The sequence below is a fragment of the Lactuca virosa genome, chromosome 5 (genome assembly GCF_052849685.1).
Source record: "Lactuca virosa cultivar CGN04683 chromosome 5, Lactuca_virosa_CGN04683_v6, whole genome shotgun sequence".
Taxonomy (NCBI): domain Eukaryota; kingdom Viridiplantae; phylum Streptophyta; class Magnoliopsida; order Asterales; family Asteraceae; genus Lactuca; species Lactuca virosa.
Genome location: NC_136430.1, coordinates 325,370,105 through 325,389,905, shown reverse-complemented (window position 1 = coordinate 325,389,905; position 19,801 = coordinate 325,370,105). Strand labels below are relative to the sequence as shown.

Below are 19,801 nucleotides of genomic sequence, written 5' to 3'. Positions count from 1 at the left end.
GCATAAGTCATTAGATGGATCGCGGACTTTGCTGAGTATGTAAGGCGTACACATGGAGTACGCATGGCGTGCTCGTGATGGTCCTAAACCCTAAAATCTGAGTTTGTGACCCCTATTTAAGGACATTAACTCCTCTTGGACCTTCTTATGACCAACCTCCATCCCTCTTAGCCCCCATCTTGAAACCCTCATCCTTGAGTGTGAGTTTTGAAGCTTTTTAGTGACATTTGGTGTTCTTGGGGGTGAAGGAAGATCATTGGAGAATTGGTGGTGCACTCAAGCTCTTGGATCCAGAATCTACACATCATTGTTCATCTACAATAGGTATAAAGTTCAAACCTTGAGGCATGCTTTACTAGATCTTGTTAGGTGACAAGTTTATGATATTTTTGTCCCAAAACCTTGGTCTAATGAGTATGGTCTACTCCAGACCATTTGAGTTGTCCTTTCAGATGTTTCTAAGTGTTTGGTGACATAAAAATGCAAGCTTGGTCCTATATATTCATCCATGCAAGAGTTATTGAGATTTAGATGGTATTATAAGTTAGGATTTTAGATTTGATCTCTCTTTTGCCATGCAAGGGCATAAAGTTGAAGACTTTATGGATTAGAGTGCCTTTTAAGGTCAGATCTGAGGTTGGGATGAAAGTTATTAGTGAATTTAGACCTTAAAGTTGGATTTTGAAGAACTGGTGGTTATGCCGTGCGTAACTTAGGTTACGCCCAACATAGCTTGTCTTGAGCCCGTAAGCAGCATGGTGCTCTACACCATGCGTAGAGCTGGGGTACGCCATGCGTAAGTCAACAAGGGTTTGAATTTTGAATTTTTGATTTTTAGTCAACTGTGAGGGTTGGGCTTGGAAGGGGAAAATGGTTTTTTCCCAATTGAGCATTAGTTGGTATTTGGACTAGTTAAGTTGGGGTAATTGCCTTAATTGTTAATTAGGGTTAACTGATGTGATTAATAGGAGGAGTCTAGTAACGACAATTCGGATGTGAGATTTTGCATTCTTCTATGCTAGGTGAGTCTTCTCACTATAACTCCTGGGCGTGTTGTTAGCTCATCGAGACTGCTGAAAGTCTCCAGGGTTGTTGATAACCCACCAGGCGTGCTGATAGCCCATTGGGATTGTTGATAATCCCCAGGGTTGCTGATAACCAATAACTGTTATTTTTTGTTGTGCCGTATGTGATATTTTGGGGAACTAACTAAGCTTCGTGCTTACAGTTATTGATTAAATGTTTTTTCAGGTACTTCAGATGATCGTGGGAAGGCGAAGCTTGATTGTACACATTCGCCTGCAGTATTCACGTTTTTCTCATATTTGAAACTCTGATATTTTGGCATGGTTGTATTTGAGACTTATGTTTTTCTTGATGTGGGTTTTATGACTAATGTTTATCTAATTTTAAAAATGAAAATTTTGGTTTGAAAATTAGATGTTACAATTTGGTATCAGATCCCTGGTTTGAGGGATCTGGATGAATACTCGTGTGATTCTAGACTCAAACTAAGGATCTGAGAGTTTTTATAAAATGTTTTCAAAAAGAAATAAAGAATTTCATGGAAGAAGAACAGTGTGAAGCAATGTGTACAATCGGTCGGAACTCGAGCGGTGATTTCCCAAGATATCTTTACTTGTTTTATATGTTATGTTATGTTGTCATATTATGAGCTGATAGAACTTCATGCAAGATGATATGCTAAGGATCTCTCAGGAAGTGTGCAATAGGGTTGCCTGATTTGTGATGCCTTTAGTCAAGACAGTTGCTTTTGTAAGATTGAACCTATCTTTGCTATTTGCTTGGTGTATGCTGCATAGTTGTACATGATTAGGGTTCTATAGCCTTAGAATGCATGATTTAGCCTTTCTTCCTATTCCTTGTTTGGTTGTGGACTTGAGGTGAAATCATTTGTTTGATTGTCTATCGGGTCGTGGATTGTGTAAGCTAGCAAACGCAAAGCAAGGGGTGTGGATAACGAAGGTCTTTACGAGGCGAAACGGGGTGAGGAGTAGCCTAGGGGGAGTGATTGGGTGTTTAGTTGTGGTATGAGGAACCTATAGGTGTGGGCGTGTAGGTACCCATAAGGAATAATGTTCTTGTGACTTGGGGTCTTAAGAAGACGACTTGAGACAAATACGGGTAGGTGTGGAAGGTATTATTGGGCCCATACTACTAAAAGCACAGGATCCGTACGCAGCTCAAGAAGTAATCTGTGGGCACTGAGGAACTTGCAAGGGTGTATATAGTGTTTGGGTGTGCTTTAGCATGTTTTGATTTTTTCTTGTGTATTTCAGTATGGCGATTACCCAAGGTTCAGGCTCCAGCGACCCGGAGAGGCCGTACACCAGTGATGAGGAGATCTGTAGGATCGTTGCCGTCGAGGTGGCCGCGACAATCAGGGAGACAATGCCCGATATGTTTGGGTCTATCAAATCCACTATGATTGAGCTATTTGACGAGCGCTATACTACCATCACTGAGGTTGTTGCTGCTGCAGCCACCACCACAGTTACTTCTGCGAGGCCATATGGGGGTGATTCGATGTTATACCAGAAGTTTGACAACACAAAGCCCCATGAGTTCGATGGGGTGAAAGACCAGATTGCTGCTATAAGATGAGTTTCTGATGTAGAGGGATGCTTCTACACATGTTCATGTCTGGAGAACTTGAAGGTTCGATTTTCATTGAACCTCCTTCGCATGGGAGCGAAAGATTCGTAGAAGTTTGTGACAGCAAATTATTCGCCAACGGAGCGGTCCGTTGTGACCTGGGATCAGTTTACTGATATTTTTTGTGTTGAGTTTGTGCCTGCGGTGGAGAGGGAGCGATTGGCCCATAAGTTCTTGTCACTCCGATAGAAGACTGAGATGGTGACGAAGATCACCAGGATGTTCCACGAGAGGGATATGTTTTTCCATGAGTATGCGTCCTCGAAACAGGCACGTCTGATTTGGTATTTGAGATTCCTGAAGAAGGAAAATCGTGAGTTTGTGGTGAACACCCAGTATCAGACATTGGCTTAGTTATAGACCAATTCCATGAGGAGGGAGATCGAGATGGAGATAAAGGTGATAGAGACTAAGACAGAGACGCAGAGGAGAGATAGGAGACCAGTGCATTCGCAGCTGACGACTAAGAGGTTCAAACCCGCGGATGCTAAGGCTGAGGTCAGCGGGGCTGCACTTGCACTAAGTGTGACAAGGTTCATGAGGTTCCTTTCCAGTCAGGGATGACATGCTACATGTATGGTAAGGAGGGGTATATTACGAAGGATTGTCCAAAGGGATTTCAAGTTTGCTTCAATTGCAACCAGACAGGCAACATTAAGTTCGAGTGTCCGCGTCTCGCACCAAGGACGATTTAGTCTCATGCTCCTACTACACTGTGCATTAACGATGGTCTCCAGGGGAAGACCAAGGCCCTGAAAGCCCATAAGAGAGATTTCCAACTGACAGAAGATGAGGCCAGGGTGGCTCTAGATGTCGTTACTGGTATGTGTTTCTTTTCATTCCTGTCAATTTATTTTATATATGTGCTTATAATGTTGTTCCTATTAGGCACTTTTCTAGTGAACTTTGTACCTGCCTTAGTGCTATCAACTTGGGTGAGAATCGGTCTTGTGTGTCGTCTTCCTCTTGTCGTAGCTTTAGCATTTCGCGTGAGGCCGTGGGTCGACCCTTGGGAGTCTCTATAGCCGAGGAGCATGCGGTCTTAGCTACTAATATATTCCAGGATTATGTACTGGAGATTTTTGGTATTGGGTATCCGATCGATCTTATCCTGATTATGATGGGAGATGTTTGTGTTATTGTCATCATGGATTGGTTGAGCCAGTTTGGGGATCTGATTGACCGTGATCGAAAGATGGTGACGGTTCGGAACCCAAGTGCGGGAGTGCTTACCATCTATGGCGGGGGACTAGGGTTGGTTCAGCCTTCTGTTATGCCGCCAAGATGACGCAGTGTCTACATGACGGGTGTATGGGCTACATTGTGTATGTGGTTGATACGCGAGATGATGGGAGGGAATCGGTTTTGATCTCTGAGGTCCTAGTAGTGCGTGGATTTCTTGACGTTTTTCCTGAGGATTTACTTGGTGTGCCTCCCGAGTGGCAGGTGGAGTTTCAAATCGATCTAGTCCCAGGTGCAACCCCAATTGCCAAGGGGCCTTATCGCCTTGCACCACCCAAGATGCATGAGTTGTCCTCTCAGCTTTAGGAGCTGTTGGGTAAGGGAATTATATGGCCGAGCAGTTCGCCGCGGGGAGCACCAATTCTTTTTGTCAAAAAGAAGGATGGTTCAGAATGGATGTGTATTGATTACCAAGAGTTGAACGTACTGACGGTGAAGAACGTTATCCGTTGTCGAGGTTTGATGATCTCTTTGATAAACTACAGGTGGCATCTTGGTTTTCCAAGATCGATTTAAGATCTGGGTACCATCAGTTGAGGGTTTAAGAGGAAGACATATTGAAGACAGTCTTTGAGACTTGTTACATACATTATGAGTTTGTGGTGATGCCTTTTGGGCTCACCAACGCACCGACAACGTTCATGGATCTCATGAACGAAGTGTGTAGGCCTATGTTGGATCGATCCGTGATTGTCTTTATTGATGACATATTAGTCTATTCATAGACCAAGGAGCAGCATGAGGAGCACCTTTGCGAAATTCTTGGAGTTCTGTGGGCAGAGAGGCTGTATGCCAAGTTCTCCAAATGTGAGTTCTGGTTGTAGGAGGTTCAGTTTTTGGGAAACCTCATCAACCAGGACGGTATCTTGGTTGACCCGGCCAAGATTGAGGTGGTCATGCGGTGGGAGGTTCCGAAGCCTCCCTATGAGATTTGGAATTTCCTTGGGTTGGCAGGTCACTATCGGAGATTCATTCGGGAGTTCTCGAAGATTACAATTCCTCTCACCAAGTTGACGAGGAAAGATGTTGTGTTCAGTTGGGGGCATAAGAAGCAGGTGTCTTTCGAGACCCTTCTCCAAAGGCTTTGTGAGGTGCCAATACTAACCCTTCCTGAGGGAGTTGAGAATTTTGTGGTTTATTGTGATGCATCCATCATGGGTCTGGGAGCTTTACACTGGTAGAGCCCAGCATGTTTTGATGGATGAGGCCCACAAATCGAGATTTTCCATCCATCCAGGAGCTACAAAGATGTATCTAAATTTGAGGCATGACTACTGGTGGCCATGCATGAAGAGAGACGTCGCTTGATTCGTGGAGTGGTGATTGACCTACTGGAAGGTCAAGGCCGAGCATCAACACCCTCACGACAAGTTGTAGCCTTTGGAGATCCCATTATGGAAATGGGAGTAGATTATGATGGAATTTATTACGAAATTACCAAGGACTATGAGGGGATTTGATTCTATCTGGGTGATATTTGACCGTTTGACAAAGAGCGCCCACTTTTTGGCCATATGTGAGAGCTTTTATTCCGAAAAGTTGGACGAGGTTTATGTTCGTGAGGTGGTAGCTTGCCATAGGGTGCCTATTTCTGTCATGTTGGATCGGGATGTTCGTTTTACTTCCAGATTTTGGAAGAGATTTCATGATGATTTATGTACCTGGTTGCACTTTAGTATCGCCTACCATCCACAGACAGACAGGTAGAGCTAACAGACTATCCAAAAGCTCGAGGACATGTTGAGATCTTGCATCATTGATTTTGGTGGGAGCTGGGACTGTTACCTTCCATTGGCTGAGTTTTCTTACAACAACAACCATCATTGCTAGTATTGGTATGCCTCCCTTTGAACTCCTCTATGGGAGGAAGTGTTGGAATCCTATCTGTTGGGGAGAGGTCGGACAGAGGGTCATGAGGAACATAGAGATAGTGCTCAAGACGACAAAGCTTATCCAAAAGGTCAGACAGAGATTGCTGACGGCTCAGAGCCGCCAGAAGAGTTATGCAGACCAACGACGTTATGGGTTAGAGTTTCAGGTAGGGGATTTGGTACACCTGAAGGTATCGCCTTGGAAAGGCGTTATCCGATTCAGGAAGCAGGGGAAGCTGGGTCCCAGATTCATTGATCCTTTCAGAGTAGTAGTTAGAGTGGTCAAGGTGGCCTACCAGTTTGATTTATCAGAGGAGCTGAGTTAGATTCATGACACCTTCCTTGTTTCCCAATTGAGGAAGTGTGTGGCCGATGAGAAAGTTGTGGTTCTGTTAGAAGATATTCAGGTCGATGGTCACCTGAACCACGTCGAGCGGCCGATTGCGATTATGGATAGGAAGTCGAAAGCATTGAAGAACAAGGTAGTGAACTTGGTCAATGTTCATTGGCAACATCAGAAGGGCTCAAAGTTGACTTGGGAGCCCGAGACTGAGATGGTGAGCATTACCCCGATCTTTTCGTAGCGGATGAATTCGAGGACGAAGTCTGATTCAAGTGGGGAGAGTTGTAAAACCCGTGTATAGGTATTTTTAGTTTCAACCTAAGAATAACATTTCTTGCAAAATAGGTCCTTACGATGGGCGTACATGAAGTGTATGTTGGGCGTAATTCATTAAATGGATTGCAAACATTGTTGATTACACAACACACATACATGGATTACACAGGGCGTACTCGTGCTGGTCCCAAAACCCTAAAATTTGGGGTTGTGACCCCTATTTAAGGACATTAACTCCTCGTGGACCTTATTATGACCAACCTCCATCCCTCTTAGCCCGCATCTTGAAACCATAATCCTTGAGTGTGATTTTTGAAGCTTTGGATTGATATTTAGTGTTCTTGGTGGTGAAGGAAGACCATTGGAGAAGTGGTGGTGCACTCTAGCTCTTGGATCCAAAATCTGCACATCATTGTTCTAATGGTTTTTACATGTAATAATGCGGAAAATACCTTATACTCTTAAATGTACATGCAACCTAATTTGATCTATGTCATAACACTATTGAAGCAGCATACTATTGAACAACAAAACTTCTAAACCCTAATGGAAATCAAAATTCACAAAAAGAATAACTTACCGCTGATTTGTTATTGCAAACAAACCCTTTCATCCAACTAGATCAATCCAATATTCTCTTGATAACTAGCCTCAATTGTGTGCAAGACTCTAATGGTTCACACCCACAACACAAGAACCCTAGAAGAATTAGGAGAAATGGGAAAGAGGAGGCGGATTTTTGGATCCGGTGTGAAGAATAACATGGACGGAAATTCCCATGTATAAGGCCCTATTTATAGCTGATTAGGAAACACCTAGAAACCCTAATTTGAACAAAAAATAATATTACTTCAAATAAGGCATTTATCTAGTGCCTTGATTTTCTACATGAAGGCTTCCAGAATGCCCCAAGAGGAGCCTCCAAACCGTCCAAAGGAGGAAGGTTCCAGAACCTGTCCTCTCAATTTTTGAACAATTACATCTATAGCCCTTCAACTTTTAATTAATTCTAATTAATTCAAAATTAATTCTGAATTAATTATAACTATTTCTAATTAATATATTTATCATATAATATATTAATAAATCATTTATCTCTCTCCTATAATCAATCTAAGAAATTTCTTAGTTATGAGGGCAACCTTAAAAGGACTTCATATTTATTCATCAACATTATACCAATTTAGTTAGGACCTTAGACACCTTAATTCAACAGTCTTCCACTTGGATAAGTTGCTAACTACAATTGATAGTACAACTCCGAATAATAAGTAAAGAGTGTTTTCAAAGACATTACCAGACCCTGGTTGTCATAAGATAAATGATCAACTATTCCTCCATTCTTCCAGATATTGTATAAACATAATACATGGATTAGAATGAATCTCACGTCCAAGATTCTGTTTCCCGATATTCTCGTTTTGTGATGACGTCATTAGACTACCAATTTAACACATCAATTTAGTCCTAGTTGGGCCCAACACTATAATGTCAACATCAAAACACCGAGGGGCCCAGAGATATCACTTTTCCTATTAAGGGAAAAGGAATGAATAAACCTTAACTATATAATCATATGATTTCGCTCATTTAGTCATACATGGAAATACCCTTTATAGCAACCAGTTATGAGATGCGTTGGAGTAAACAAATATACAACTGACTCATAAAATATGACTTGTATATATCCGTTTTAAGAATAGAGGATATTATCATATTAGAATTACTCGTGATTAAATCCATGAAGTAATCTCTAAGCGCGGGTTTAACCAATACTTAAAGTCTCTATTTCTAAGTACTCGTGAATTCTGTAGCAATCCCAATGCAATGTCCAGTCTCTATGGACAATCTACAAACAATTCCCGACAGTCTTAAATTAATACTTACTCCTAAAGTATGAGCGACTGTGGTGCTTAAAATAACTTACTATTCAGTAAGTAAAACGTGAAAAGTGAAATGCAATAATAAATTAATTGAGAAATGGCATCATATGCATTGAATATAAAGAATTCTCCATTTAATTAATCACTATTCAATTACAACTTTATTGCTATATAATTTCAAAACAGCGTCAACACTAACATCTAAAATCTAATATCGTCTCTCAGTCCAATGCTCCCGACATGTTCGAAGTTCTTGACCTTGCTCAGAACCTTCGTGAGAGGATCATTAAGATTCTCTTATGATGATACACGATTCACCATGAGTGTACCCTCTTCAACCTTATGTCTAATGTAGTGATATTTCCTCTTGATGTGCCTAGATCTACCATGATCTTTAGGTTCTTTTGTCAAAGCTACCACACCCTCGTTGTTGTAGAAAATCTCCATTGGTTCTTGGATTGATCGAACAACTCCAAGATCTCCAATAAAGTTCTTTAACCACATAGCCTCCTTTGTTGCCTCGCTTGCTGTGATGTACTCTGATTCACAAGTAGAATTAGCCACCGTTTGTTTCTTGGAACTTTTCCAAGTTACTGCTCCACCATTTAACAAAAAAAACCCAGCCAGATTGAGAATAACTATTATCTCGATCTATTTGAAAATTGGAGTAACTATACCCACTCACCTTAGGTTCATCTTTATCGCCAAAAAATAAGATCATATCTTTTGTTTTTCACAAATAATTAAGAATGTACTTCACTGCCGTGCAATGAGCTACACCATGAGTTCCTTGATACCTGCTAACCATGCTCAAAGCATAAGTCTCATCAGGTCGAGTACATGTCATAGCATACATGATCGATCCTATAGATGAAGCATATGGAATCCGAATCATAGTATCTATCTCCTTATCACTGCTGGGGCATTGAGGCTTGTTTAACTAAACAATATGATGCATGGGTAAGTCTCCCTTCTTGGAATTTTAGATATTGAATCTTTTCAAGATTTTATCCAAGTGTCTACTCTGACTTAGTCCTAGTAACCGTTCCTGCATGTTCCTGTAGATTCTTATACCAAGAGTATATGTAGCTTCTACTAGATCCTTCACAACGAAATATTTCCCAAGCCAAGACTTGACTTCCTACAAGGTTGGAATACTGTTTCCTATCAGGAGTATGTCATCCACATACAAAACTAGAAAATTTAATATGCTCCCACTAGCTTTGACATACATGGAAGATTCATCCTCACTTCTAGAAAATCCAAACTCTTTGAATTTTTCATGGAAGTTAAGATTATAGCTATGAGATGCTTGTTTCAGTCCATAGATGGACTTTTCAAGCTTGCACACCTTATTAGGGAATTTGGCATGTATAAAGCCCTCTGGTTGAGCCATGTAAACATCCTCTGCCAGTTTCTCGTTAAGGAAAGCAGTTTTGACATCCATTTGCCATACTTCATAGTCATAGCAAGCAGCTATGGCTAGCATTACTGTAACATCCCAAAAATCAGAATAAAATTTACATTTTTTCAAAACAACCCCAAGAAAACAATTGTTTACGAAAAAAATTGTTTCAAAGGTATAATTCATAAATTAGAGTATCCCAAAATTTAATAACATAAAATCCGAAGGATGTGCACGATCACACCTTCGCCTTTCCATGATCATCTGAAGTACCTGAAACAATAAACTAAAACTATAAGCCAAGGCTTAGTGAGTTCCCCAAAAGTACCACCACACAAAAATATAATCAAACAAATACTGGGTCCACAACCTCCTGGTTGGATTACCCCTGGCCCACAACCTTCTGATTGGAATGCCCCGGCCCACAACCTTTCGATTGGATTGCCTAATACATAATGGATCCATAACCTCCTGGTTGGATTACCCCTGGCCCACAACCTTTCAGTTGGATTTCCTAATATATAATGGGTCCACAACCTTCTGGTTGAAATTCCCCGACCCACAACCTTTCAGTAGGAATGTCCCGGTCTGTTGACTAACAACAAAAAGTTGTATAGCCTCAACCCCACCATACCATGTCGATATATATATAACAAATAACAGATATCTATCAACAAATAATCATGTAACTAGTCATCAGACAAACATGCATATCTAATAGTTCACTACAACCTAGAAACATCCTATATACTAGGATACATAATCTAGTGGGCTGACATTGGTGCCTTTGACCCACAAGTACAGTGAGGAAAAATCTCCTCAACCGAAGAACTCTGAAACACTGCGATACGATCCCTTTTCTATACTGCTTGCACCCATGAATCCACTAACACCAGAACCAGATAAAATCTTAATCAATAGCCCAAAATTATCAAGTTTGACCCAAAGTCAAACTTGGTCAAAAGTCAATGGTCAACGGGAGTCAAAGTCCAAGACTAGCTACGTACGCCCAACGTACGCGATTCAAGTCTAGTACGCCAAACGTACTCAAAGGTACGCCCAACGTATGCTGGTTGATCCCAACATTCCATTAAGCACTATATCCATTAATACCTTTTGTCCAAAGCTCAGATCTAGACTCAAAACATCGACTTAACTCACAAAGTTTCCACCTTTATGACTTTCCATGGCTAGAAAAAGTCCCAAAGTTCAAATCCAAACTTATTAATCCATTAAAACATCATACCTCTTGCATGGAAGGGATATAAGGACCAAGATCACATTTTTTATGGTTCCTAATAGCTCCATAATGCAGAAAGTTTCTTTAAGTCTCAAGGGGAGCAAAAGTGCATCTTTCTCAACTTACTTCATTAAGTCCAAGTCTCTAAACTTCAGATCTGAATCAAAATGATGTTTAGATGGATAAAGTTTCCAACTTTATCCATAACAAGGTCACAAACTTTAAATATCTAAAAACTATGCACTAAAGTGACCAAAAGCTCATAACACCCAAATCTAGCTAGATCTAACAAATACATCCTCAAGATTCAAGATTTATACCTCTAGAAGAAAGACCAAGGTGAACAAGGTATGGATCTACAAGCCCTAATGCAACCAAAACTTCTCCCATGAGTTCCTTCTTCTCCAACATGCACCAAGAACACTCCAAAGCAATTAAAAACTCAAAGATCTCACAAATGGGGCTAGGGTTTCGATATTAGGGTTAGAGAGGATGGAGGCTGAAAGAAATAAGGGTTTGGGGAAGTTATGGCGATTAAATAGGGCTGAAAACCCTCACATTAGGGTTTGGGTTCTGATCGGGTACGCCCAACATACTTCTGGTACGCTAAGCATACCAGGTTGATCCTCCACGATCAGCCCTTGCCTATTACGCCCAACGTACTCAATTTAGCGCAAAACCTTCTTAACTTCTAACGATCATAACTTCTTCATTCCAACTCCGCTTTAGACGATCTTTATATCCAGAGAAAGGTATTGAAGAGCCTCACAATATTATCTAGATATATTGGATTAAAAACTTCTCAAACAAAAATCCATATTTCATGCAAGAACCCGGCCTATGACTTTTCCCTTTCTACCCTTCGGCCCAATATGCAATTCAAGGGATAAATCTCTTAACCATCATTACCTTCTTCCACAAGGACTAAAATTTACCTCCTTAACGCTTAGAGCCTTTACACAATTGGCTTCCGGCCCACGAACCTGAAATAAGAAATGACAGGAAAAATGATGTTACAATTACCCTAATTCACTTAATCTTAGCAATTGGTGAAAAGGTCTCATCATAGTTAATCCCTTGGGTTTGATTAAAGCCTTTTGTAACCAGCCTGGCTTTTTAAGTCTGTACATTACCATCCATGTCAGTCTTCTTCTTGAAGATCCATTTACAGCCTACTGTCTTTCAACCAGGTGCTTGATCAACCAAGGTCCATACTTGGTTATCATACATGGATTGGATCTCGCTATCCATTGCCGCTTTCAATTTAGCAGCCTCAGGGCCTGCCATCGCTTCCTTGTAGTTAGCAGGCTCATCCAAATTTACCAGTTTTTCATCGCTAATAAATGTATCACATTCTGCAGTTATATGGAAACCATAGAATGAAGGTGGCATGATAACCCTACTGGACCGACGAAGGGGGAACAAATTGCCTATGGGCTCAACAGTTTCATTCTCAAGTTGAGAGCTATCATCTTCAAAATTTGCTTCATTGGATGACTCTTGAATCTATTCAAGATCAATCATGCTCCCACTGCCCTCTTTGGAAATAAGCCCTCTCTCACGAAAGACTCATCTTCGAGCTACAAACACCACATTGTCACTAGGTCTGTAAAACAAGTATCCCAAGGATTTTTATGGATAACCGATGAAAAAACCACTTCTCGCCTCTAGGTTCAATTTTGTATGAGATTTCTCGCCTAACGAGAACCTCACAAACCTAGACCTTGATATGCACGATTGAGGGAGGCTTACCTGTCCACATTTCATGAGGTGTCTTGGAAACTTTCTTAGTTGTAACAAGATTGAGGATGTGGGCGATTTTTTCAAAAGCATACCCTCTTAATGATATTGGAAGCAAAACATGACTCGTCATGGAAGGAACCATATCAAGTAAGGTCCGATTACGCATTTCAACTACACCATTTAGTTGTGGTGTCCTAGGAGGTGTCAATTGTGAAACAATTCCATATTCCTTCAGATAGTCGTTAAACTCGATACTAAGATACTCACCACCTCTATCAGTTCGTAGCATCTTTATCTTTTTGCCTCATTGGTTCTTTACTTCGTTCTTAAACTCTTTGAATCTTTCAAAAGTTTCCAATTTATGTTTGATCAAGTAAATATAACCATACCTACTATAATCTTCAGTAAATGTAATGTAGTTGCGATTTGCATCCTTTCTGGTAGATCTGAATGGTCCACACACATCTGTATAGATTAGGGCCAACAAATCTTCACCTCTTTCAAATTTACCAGTGAAAGGTGATTTAGTCATCTTTCCCAACAAACAAGACTTGCATTCATCGTCCAATTTTAGGTCAAAATATTCCAACACTCCATCCTTTTGGAGTTGGGCGATGTGTTTCTTGTTGATATGCCCAAGATGACAATGCCATAGGCATGGCTTGTCTAAACTATTAGAAGAACCAATATTATAGACATTGTTGCCTAATTCTTTCACACAAACAATATTTTCATACACACCATCACAAGGATAAGATTTGAAAATAAATGCACCATTAAAATAAACTAAAATAGTATCATCATTATTATCAAAACCATAATGATATACTTGTCTAAATAAAGAATGAAAAAAATAATGTGTCAAGCCATTTCTGGAGAATAGAAACAATTATCCAAATTAACCCTAATACTATCAAACATAAGCTCATAAGTCCCAATCCTAGTAACATCCGGTCTTCGCTTGTTCCCCATGATTAGGTTTAGCTTCCCATGCTCTACCTCTTCACTTTCCTTTAGTCGCTGCATACTAGAAAAAAATGTGGAAACCACATCCCGTATCAAGAACCCAAGAATTTGAAATACAAGTATTATTGAATTGAATAGAATACATACCAAAAGAAGAGCCAACTGCTTTGGACTTGGCATATTTCACTTCCTGCAAGTACTTGGGGCAGCTTCTTCTCCAATGGTGCTTTTGGCCACAATGAAAGCACACAACCTCTTTTGGATTGACAATAGGAGAAGTATTGAAGTTGGGCTTTGTTTTGATCCATTGGACTCTCCATGATTAACCTTCCCTTTCCATTTGGATTATGAAAGGGCCTTCTCTTCTTTCCTCTGCTTTGTTGGACAACCATGATAGGGGAACTTGGAGAACTATTGGAATGAGACTTCTTCCTTCCTACCTCAGTCGTTTGCAACAGATTGTGAAGCTCAATCAACGTGTTCTCTGTATTGTTTAAATGACAGGTCAATATGAATTGATCATAACTACTATGTAGAGATTTGAGGACTAATTCAACGGCAAGGTCGTTATCATAGTTCACATTTAGCTTTTCTAATCTTTCCACATGCCTCTGCACTTTCTGCACATGAGCGTACATGGATTCCCCTTCTTTTAGTTTCACACCATAAGGGACTTGACCACTTCATAACGCTCATGTATCGCCTTCTTGTGTAACATTTGATACATGACCGTGTTAGGTTCATATGGTCAGTAATCCTCATAATTATGTTGGAGCTCAGGTGCTATAGTTGCAATCATAATGCAAGACACCTTCGTGGCATCATCCACGTGCTGATCATAATCAACAATCTCCTCAGGAGTGGCAATTTCTTTGTTGATTTCTGGAATTGGAGTAGTGAGAACATACTCTTTGTTCTTGTAGCGAAGCATCATCTTCAGATTCCTCATCCGGTCCATGGAGTTTAGACTGGAAAGCTTGTCTTTAGCAATGACCAATAGTAGAGTGAAGTTATGGTTTGATGGAGGAGGAGGAGGGGGAAGTTCACCACTTGAAGACATTTCTCTAAAAATAAAAACAAGATTTTAATTAGTTGATTCAAACCTTGATATTTTAACCCAAATTAATATTCAAGGCTAGGATCCAATAATGCAATTCAAACTTAAGCAAAGCAAGATGGCCAAGAAAAGGAGAAAAATCCACCGCTTGGAAAGACAAGTCCAAATGGTGTGCATACCATGAAGACTTTGGTCACAACACAGAGGATTGTATAGCTCTCGTGAAGGATATCAACTACCTCTTAGGCAAAGGATACCTAAAAGAAATCATTGGAAGAAGAAGGGAGAGATCCAAAGTGAAAGATCAGGATCCTCAGAACATCCTCGACAGACCAGGATCCCACCCTGCCGAAGTCAAGGTAATCAATGTGATCTCTGGAGGACGTGACATTTGTGGTGCGTCTTCTTCTGCAGGAAAGAGGCACACCAAGGTATCAAAAACGAAGAATGAAAAAGGACCACAAAAAACACGTCAATCACAAACGAGAAGGAGATCACCTTCGACGAAGCAGATAGACTAGACATCTAGGATCCTCACCATGACGGATTGGTGATCATTCTCTGCATCGCCAACCATTTCGTCAGAAGGATCCTCGTCGATGGAGGATCCTCAGTCAACATTATACTCCTGGACGCGTTAAAAAGAATGAACATCTCGGAGTTTGAAACAGTTAGAAGATCCTCAGTGTTGATCGGATTCAGCGGCGAAACCAAACACACCGTCCGCGAGGTAAAGCTACCTATATACATAGATGGGGTAAACTCTACAACATTTTTTTGTAATTGACACATTATCCTCTTATAATGTAACAGTAGATAGACCATGGATCCACGAAATGAAGGCCGTTCCATCGACATATCATCAATGTGGTGAAGATGCCCACCCCATGGGGGACAGTGAACATCATATGAGATCAGCAAGAATCCGAAGAATGCTACAAGACTTCGATGAAAGCCTTGTCGATACCAAAACAAGCATAGAAATTAAAGCACGGGGCACAATACGTGTTGGAAACAAGAGAACTAGATATAAAAGAAGTGCCCTTGAACCTTGAGGATCCTGAGCCAAAGTTCTCATAGGATCCTCAATGACTGAACAAATCGAACATGATCTAATAAACTTCCTCAAAGCTAGAAGCAAGACGTTTGCATGGAAGCATGAGGAAATGAAAGGTATGGACAAAAGTATAATAACCCATAAACTTAAAATTGATCCACCTTTCAAACTAATACACCAAAAGAGAAGGAAATTTGCACCGGAGAGAAATCAAGTTATACAAGAAGAAGTAGAAAAACTTCTCAAAATTGGGATGATCAAGGAGGTGAAATTCCCAAGGTGGCTAGCTAATGTGGTCAAAAGAAGAATGGTAAGTGGAGAGTATGTGTAGATTACACGGATCTTAACAAAGCTTGTCCCAAGGATCCTTTCGCTCTACCACATATAGACTCCATGATAGACGCGACAACGGGTCATGAATTATTAACATTCATGGATGCATCAGCAGGATTCCAATAGATCCAGATGGAACCATATGATCAAGAGGACACGACGTTTATAACTCCAACATGTATCTATTGTTATACTGCCATACCATTTGGTCTTAAAAATGTAGGTGCAACTTACCAAAGGCTAGTCAACAAGATGTTCAAATAGAAACTGGGGGACACCATGGAAGTCTACATCGATGACATGGTGGTCAAGTCCGAGAAAGCTGCGGATCACCTCGAGGATCTTGAAGAAGCCTTCGACATACTGGACGAATATAACATGAAGCTAAATCCCTCTAAGTACCACTTTGGAATGAGATCAGGCAAGTTCCTTGGATACATGGTGACCAAAAGAGGAATTATAGCAAGCTCGGAGAAAATCAAGGTCATCCTCGACCTAAGATCACGATCCTCGAAAAAATATATATTCAAGACTAACAGGAAGAGTGGCAGCCTTACACATGTTCATCTCAAGATCCTGAGAAAGATGCAAGCCTTTCTACGGCATCTTGAAGAAGAACAAAAGATTTGAGTGTACCAATGAACATGAAGATGCTTTCCAGGAACTTAAAAAATATTTAAGTTCAGCACCCCTATTGGTAAAACCATTAGATGGGGGAACCACTTCTTCTCTACCTCTCAGTATCCTCAAACGCGGTAAGTGCGATATTGTCTAAGGATCTTCATGGGGACCAACATCCCATCTACTATGTAAGTAAAAGTCTCCTGGATCCTGAGACCAGGTACTCCCACCGTGAAAAACTTATACTTTCACTAGTAACTGCTTCTACTAAATTAAGACACTATTTTGAAACACATCCTATAGCTATAAGAACTAATTATCCCATTAAGAATGTCATGAGAAAAACAGAAATGTCAGGACGGATGACAAAGTGGTCCGTGAAATTAAGCACATATGACATAAAGTATGAAACAAGATCTGTTATAAAGTCTCAAGCATTGGCAGACTTTGTGGCTGAATTTAGTGATGATCTATGAGCTGAAGTAGAAATAGAAGCCAAACAATTTTTAGAAGAAGAGAACATGGGAAGATGGACACTATTCACAGATGGAGCATCAAACCAAAGAGTAACTGGCATAGGGATCAAACTAAAATCGCCACAGGGGGAAATCCTACCCCAAGAAATCAGATGTGAGTTCAATGCAACCAACAACGAAGTAGAATACGAGACACTAATCATGGGATTATAGTTAGCCAAAGATCTTCGAATCAAGGATCTTCAGGTATTCGTCGATTCTTTATTATTGACTAGCCATTTAAATGGATCCTATGCAGTAAAAGGAGAGAGATTAGCACTATACCTCCAGATCCTCAAAAACTTAGCCTTAGAATTCGAAGCATTTAGCCTAAACCAGATTCCTAGAGAAGACAATGCTAAAGCAGATGCTTTAGCCAATCTAGGATCTTCTCTTAGGATCCCACCAGAAACGAGGATCCCGATAACCCACGTGTTGATCTCAGCAATTGAGGATCCTGCCAAGAGACCGAAGGATCCCAACGATCACGTTGAAACTACTAACATCGCTACAATCGAAGATCCCGAATCGCTACTTCCTTATCAGAACCCTAACATCAAGGATCCTTCTCCAACCTCAAGATCCTGGATCCAAGCCATTGTTGAATACCTCCTGAATGGTACAATTCCTAAAAAAGAAAAAAGAGACAGAGCATTCAGAACAAGGGTCTCAATTTTTGTTATAATCTAAGGTAAGTTATACAAAAAATATATGGCAGGTCCATACCTTAGATGCTTAGAACATCATGAAGCTGCAGAAGTTTTAAAGGATATACATGAAGGAGACTGCGACAACCACACTAGGGGCATATCCTCATGCTCCAAAGTGTTAAGTACAGGATACTACTGGCCAACCATGAATAAAGATTCCTTCCTTCATGCTAAAAAATGTGACGCTTGTCAAAGATATAACAACATCCTGCATCAACCAGCAAAACCTCTACATCCTATCATCTCCCCTTGGCCATTTATGAAATGGGGGATGGATATAGTGGGAAAATTGTTGGTGGCTCATGGAGTAAAGGTCTTCATGCTAGTGATGACTGACTATTTCTCAAAGTGGATAGAAGCTGAAGCTTTTGTCCAGGTAAGAGATAAAGAGGTAGTTTACTTCATTAAACTCAATATCTTGACCAGGTTCGGGATCCCTGCCGAAATCATATGTGACAACGGATCCCAGCTCATAAGCAAAAGGACAAGAGACTTTTGTACAAGTTGGGGAATCAGGATGGTAACGTCCACTCCTATCCACCCTCAAGCCAACGGTCAAGCAGAATCTAGCAACAAAATCATAGTCAATAACTTAAAGAAAAGTCTGGACAAAAAGAAAGGAAGAAGGGCAGAAGAACTTGCTTTCGTACTGTGGCAGATAGGACCACTTCCAAAGTAGCCGCAGGCCAAACCCCATACTCCTTGGTGTTTGGAGAAGAAGCAATGATTGCCATTGAAATGGTGATCCCAACAGCAAGATACCTACTTCAAAACCAAGAAAACAACGATGGGATCCTGGCCCAGGATCATGATACTATAGATGAACTCATGGATCTTGTCAAGATTCGCATCACTGCTCATCAACAGAGGATCACCAAGGCGTACAAAAAAAATATAAAAGTCAGAAGGTTCTAAATTGGAGAATTGGTACTAAGGAAAACAGTAGAAAACACCAAGGATCCTAGTGCAAGTAAACTGGCACCTAAATGGGAAGGACCATATCTCATAGATGTCGAAGCAGGAAAGGGGCATATTGGTAGGCTAACCTTGATGGAAATGTCTTGCCAAGATCCTGGAATGCTATACATCTTAAAACTTATTTTATGTAAGTAAGATTAGTCATTTTTCAACACACTCAAGGTACATGTGCTCTTTACCTTTTACCCTTTATTTTTATTACTATTTGCTCTCTTCGAATACCATTACTGACTTAAGCATCATAGGGGCGTTAGCTAGACTAATGCCCACCCCTAGCTAATGTTTGTTGTGCACAGGGACTCAAGGATCCTGATATACAAGGAACATAACTTATGAAGATTGAATGATCCTGATAAACAAGGATCCTGACGTTTGAAGACCCTAACACCTAAGAGTTCCATGACTACAAACCTCATATGATTTATCCTAAGAATAGAGACTGATCATCTCTCTTACGAATAAGGGTACTTAATCCCCTTTAAGGTTTAAAGAGTTAATTACCTATTTCACATGAGTTAAGGTTTATACACCTATCTTGGACGCATGTTATCTAACTATGGAATGTGAACAAGGGGATCATTTCACGCTACAATGACTTGGCAACCCTCTTATTTCAGAACATATGTTAAGATCCTAAAGTTGAAATCTAAGGTTTATAACATTTTCATGTTATCTCAAGTTGTGATCCTCCCCAGATAATTCCTAAGGATTATAACATTTTCATGTTATCTCAAGTTGGGGTCTTCCCTAGAAAATACACGAGGTTCATAACATTTTTATGTTATCTTAATGGGATCTTCCCTAGAAAATAGCTATGCTTTATCGGGATATTTCCACAGTAATTTACTAACATTTATAGCACTGACGTGTAAATCTCAGACTGGG

General features: G+C 40.4%; 1 protein-coding gene across 1 annotated transcript; it reads left to right on the top strand.

Moving 5' to 3' along the window:
- The first annotated feature begins 16,392 nt into the window (after nucleotides 1–16,392).
- Nucleotides 16,393–18,617, top strand: LOC145113179 (uncharacterized). Its single transcript, XM_079049300.1, has 4 exons — nucleotides 16,393–16,513; nucleotides 17,200–17,343; nucleotides 17,488–17,847; nucleotides 17,947–18,617. The coding sequence occupies exons 1-4, from the start codon at nucleotides 16,393–16,395 to the stop codon at nucleotides 18,615–18,617; spliced, it is 1,296 nt and encodes a 431-aa protein (XP_078905426.1).
- The last annotated feature ends 1,184 nt before the right edge of the window (nucleotides 18,618–19,801 follow it).